At 33.8% G+C, this 5,000-nt stretch overlaps 1 protein-coding gene across 4 annotated transcripts in view; it reads right to left on the bottom strand.

Annotated features, from left to right (window-relative positions):
• LOC144968394 (uncharacterized) overlaps positions 1-5,000 on the bottom strand; it is an 8,410-nt gene that overhangs the window by 2,128 nt on the left and 1,282 nt on the right. For all 4 annotated transcript variants that reach the window (XM_078906700.1, XM_078906703.1, XM_078906701.1 and 1 more), the window contains 3 exons: positions 3,444-3,618; positions 2,512-2,568; positions 1-1,889 (listed from right to left, as the gene is read on the bottom strand). The exon at positions 1-1,889 is cut by the window's left edge and continues 2,128 nt beyond it. In XM_078906700.1, coding sequence (XP_078762826.1) covers positions 1-1,889; positions 2,512-2,568; positions 3,444-3,531 — 2,034 coding nt within the window. In that variant the 5' untranslated portion in view covers positions 3,532-3,618. The remainder of the gene's footprint in view (positions 1,890-2,511; positions 2,569-3,443; positions 3,619-5,000) is intronic.

The raw sequence follows: 5,000 nt of genomic DNA, 5'->3' as shown, positions 1-5,000 counted from the left end.
AAGACTTACTCCCGCCTGTGTCGTTTCTTTATCTACCAGATGATCATTGTCTGATAGATGTTTACCTCTGTCTTCATCCTCAATTTCGCTTTTGCCAGTCTCAGAATTTTTGTTAATCTCTTCTGAGTGTTTGCTTTCTGGAAGATTACAACCAACTGAAAGTTCGTTCTTCTTTTCAGCATCATTTTCTTTGGACTCCATATGATCTTCAGCTTTGCCTTCTTCACTTAAGCTCGTTTCTTCTCTTGGTGTATTTTCTATTTTTTCTAAGAGGTGTATATCCTTTCTCAATTTTTTCTCATCTTCCTCAGGTAGTCGTTGATCACGATTGTCTGCGTATGCATCGTGCGTGACAGTACATCTGAGATTGCTGTGACCGCTAACATCATTTTGGAGTTCGCCTGATCTATTTCTCTCAAATCCTCTATCAGTTGCACTGTTCTTGGGTCGGTAATCATCTTCAGAGACAGCATCGGAGACTTCAAGTGTTTTTGACGGATTAGAATGTTTGGAAAGAGTTTCATACATGATTAGTGAGTTATTAACATCCAATTTAACAGCAAGGTTCTGTTCGGAATCATTTGATGATTTTTGAAGTCCACCTAGAAACATGTTCCGTGGTGGTGCCGGGTTGCCAAAGTGAATATCTTCTGTAGTGAACACAGCATCGTTGTCAACATTAATACAGCGAAAGTTGCAACCCTCGTAAAAGTATTCCAGAATACCATCTACACCCCGCTCGCAGTTGCCTCTTGTCTCCGATTCTGCTAATACCAAACTGCTATTTGCATTTTCACTCTCTCGTTTATACATTCCTGGTGATAAAACATTTTGATTCTTCCCCGTGTTGATGACAAAGAAACCATTTGCTTCCATATATAGCTCTGTGTCCGTTGGAAACTTTATTGGAGTTGGCAAAGGAGACCAACCTTTTTCATTTTTATTTGAGGAAGTTGACTTTTCCTCCACTGTCGTATCATCAGGTCCACCGGGTGATTGAATTGCTTGGCCAGATCTCATGTTTTCGTTAAAGTCTGGCTTGTGTGAGCGCCACGGCAATAGAGGTAACCTGCATTCTGCCGTTCGCGTGAAAGTAATTGGTCGATTGGCGGGGAAATCATTGCTTAGAGGTACAGTGAAATCCGTGATGTGACCCATAGTGATGCATTTACATTTTCCATGGGGGTGAGATATCAGAAGTACTGGGTCATTTTCGAAATAAACTTCGTCTCTTGATATCGCCATCGATTGACAATGGGTTAAGACATTCAAGAGCCGCTTGACGAAGTTTCTATCGTGCGTGACGCATCTGACGATGCATATTTTCTCAGTATTTTTACCAACCTGTTCAAAACTATCTGTTCCGTACATAAAATCAACCCCTTTTTTATCCTCTGAGTCATAGAAAAATTCGAAGACTGAGTCTCTTGCTTCGGATGAATCATAAATAACGTGAGTGACCGTAGCGATGTTCAAGGACCAAAATTCACGTCTCTGCCCGCTGTCCCGACACAAATGACAGGGGCAAAACTGCCCTCTATATGGCTGATTGGGTCCAAAACCTGACACGACATAGCCACTCCCATACCGTATCTTTCTAATAGATCCTTTCAACTTTTTGTCGGAGTCAGGAAATGTAACCTTCGTGTCCGAATAAACTTCCGGTCTATTTCGGCTCACTCTCTTTACCACCACTCTCACAACCAAATTGGCCCACGACAGGATCGTTTCGTAAAACCTTTTGGTTCGATGTTGCTCGGGGATATTCTCTGGCTTGAATTGAGAGACTGGAATGAATGACTTGTGTCCTGGATTTTTCTCGCATGGAAAGTCGATCGTCAATGGTTTTCCATCTTCAGTTTCAAATGTCAGTTCAGTCTCAAATGGACCTAGAAATATAATTGGGAAAAGTAAATTAATTACTTATTGGTAATTTGCAATGGCTTTCCTAATTAAATTTGCAAGACTCACCGGAGATCAATCGTCTCAGAACGGTATTATGCAGTTTTAAAGCGAATTACCAAAAAGGAAATGGTCAGAAATATGAAATTTTGTTTTATACATTTTATAAAACTTTGTTTATTCTATTCTACATGTTATATCACTTCATAATACAAGTTACAAATTATTTCATTAAAAAATTCAATTTTTAGCATTGATAATATTCTGACATAATCCCGTTTTTAGACATTGGGTCACATTTCAATTTCATAAAAAGACATACAGGGACGTACATTTAGAAACAATTAATTTGAGAAGCGTCAGTGGCTACAGGAGGGTACGTACGTCACAGCATTGCTAAGAGGGAGGCAATCACTTGATATGCCCAGTTCCATGACAAAAAGTTGAGCTTTAAAATTAGGACAGATCAATCATGAAAGCCACTGTAGTTACGTGGATTTAATGTTAAACAAAAATGCTTACAGATTTTTTAATGAAACTAAAAGAAAAGCCTTTATATGAGACAAACTGTTGCTTTAAGCCATTCAAGTATGTCGCTTTCTCACTCACCAATACTTTTTGCTGCCAGTTCTCTCAAGTGGATGACGTCCACTATGATACCCATGTCTGAAAAGATTGTTATTGTTATTGCTATTGTTATTATTATTATTATTATTATTATTATTATTATTATTATTATTATTATTATTATTATTATTACTATTATTATTATTATCATCATCATCATCAGCATCATCATCATCATCATCATCACCAGTATCATCAACATCATAATCATCATCATCATCATCATCATCATCATCATCATCATTATTATTATTATTATTTATTATTATTATTATTATTATTATTATTACTATTATTATTATTATTATTATAATTATTATTATTATTATCATTATTATTACGATTATTATTATTGTTTTTTTTTCTTTATCATCATCATCATCATCATCATCATCATCATCATCATCATGATGTTCATCATCATCATCATCATCTTCTTCTTCTTCTTCTTCTTCTTCTTCTTCTTCTTCTTCTTCTTCTTCTTCTTCTTCTTCTTCTTCTTCTTCTTCTTCTTCTTCTTCTTCTTCTTCTTCTCCTCCTTTTTCGTCTTATCATTATTATTATTATTATTATTATTATTATTATTATTATTATTATTATTATTTATTATTATTATTATTATTATTATTATTATTATTATATTATTATTATTATTATTATTATTATTATTATTATTATTATTATTATTATTATTATATATTATTATTATTATTATTATTTAGTATTTTCATTATTATTATCATTATCATTATCATTGTCTTCATCAACAACATTATCATCATTTATATTATCATCATCGTCGTCGTCGTCGTAATCACCACCATCATATCATCAAAAACCAACAACAACAACAACAACAACAACAACCACATCGTCCTGACCCTTTCCACAGGTCACATAACGTATTCACTTACCAATTGCATCTAGTGCATCTCCTAGACTTTCATAACGACTAGTGTGCCATGGCTGACTGCCACCGCTGCTGTCAACAATCTTGGACATGGTTGAATAACTACTCTGTTCAAATTTTTTAAAAACCTTTCTCACAACATGGGCAGTTTAACCTACGATCATGTCATTTCCTTCTTCCTAAATAGTTAGTGGAAAGAAACAAAAATGGTATAATTAATAATTTAAAAAATGGCATGGCAACAACCATAGCTATCTTGAATTAGGGCCGAAATAGGGTAGTGGGCATTTCAGAATCTGAACATTGATGGCTTTATTTTACAAGGTTGATCCAAAAAGGCCTGTCGTTGTACACTGTAGCATGTTAACAGTGTAGTTATTTTTGCGCCATTACGTTAAAAATAAAGAAAACTAACAAAATTTCATAAATTGAAAGAGGTCAATTTGTTCAACTGATCGGTATGTCTCATATATATATATATATATATATATATATATATATATATATATATATATATATATATATATATATATATATATATATATATGTACTGATGTTTCGTAATATATAATCTTACACCTTAGAAGGAGTGGGGAAAAGTGGGGGGGGGGGGGGGGGGGGGAGGGGGAGGGAGTCTTTGGTGTTTGGTTCCTGTAAAAAAAAATGTGTAAGAAAGACAGATGTCTTGACCAATTGCAAAATTACACTTTTTTGTGGAATTAAAAATCAGATATTTAATATTATATTTTTACTACAGTATTCCAATGTACACAAACACGCCAAATTTATAGGAACTGTTTTATATAAAACAATAGAATTCACATTTATGAGTTTCTGATACGTTCATTTTGAAACATTTTATCATGTCAATCATTCCACCGTGGTCTCGAATAACAACTAAAACGAAATTTGTCAACTGTACAGGCATCTGCATCCTGAAAAAAAAAGACAACAATGTTGATAAAATGCGAAGGAGTTATATTGGACAAGTTCAACGCTGAGCAATGAATATGGAGAATGTACTTAAATAGCTGAAGGAAAAGTTGGCAAATAAACAAAAGAAGCTCCAATTATGATAACATCACAGACATATTCTGAGATTACACATTTTATTTAATTTGGCCAGAAAACATTTGCTTCAAATATCGATCGATTATAGTGAACCTTAACCATCTCTTTACCAACTATAGGAAAATCGTCACATTCGTTACGATACAACCAACATTTTTCTTATTCAAATTTCTTTTGTACATCATAAAATTAGTCACAGAAACATCAAACGAGATGGGCCAAGGTTTGATTATTTTTGACCGGGTCATTAAATGAAGTCTCAGTCTCACGTACGCGACTTTTTTTTTTTTTGCGATCAATACTTGGATTAAACTTTTTTAGATTGGCCGAAATAAATAGATTCATTTATTAAATACTCGTACCTGAGTATATTGACTTTGTGGTGGTAACATAAGACAATATAATATCATCCTAGTAATAGTAAGGGTTAAGTAGGTCAAAAGACATTTAAATAATATGTGTATGAATGCTGAAAAGGGCTGTATATCAA

Source organism: Berghia stephanieae, chromosome 3 (assembly GCF_034508935.2).
Source record: "Berghia stephanieae isolate SIO BIC M18660-M18661 chromosome 3, UCSD_Bste_1.3, whole genome shotgun sequence".
Lineage (NCBI taxonomy): Eukaryota > Metazoa > Mollusca > Gastropoda > Nudibranchia > Aeolidiidae > Berghia > Berghia stephanieae.
This window is presented reverse-complemented; position numbering and strand designations above follow the sequence as displayed.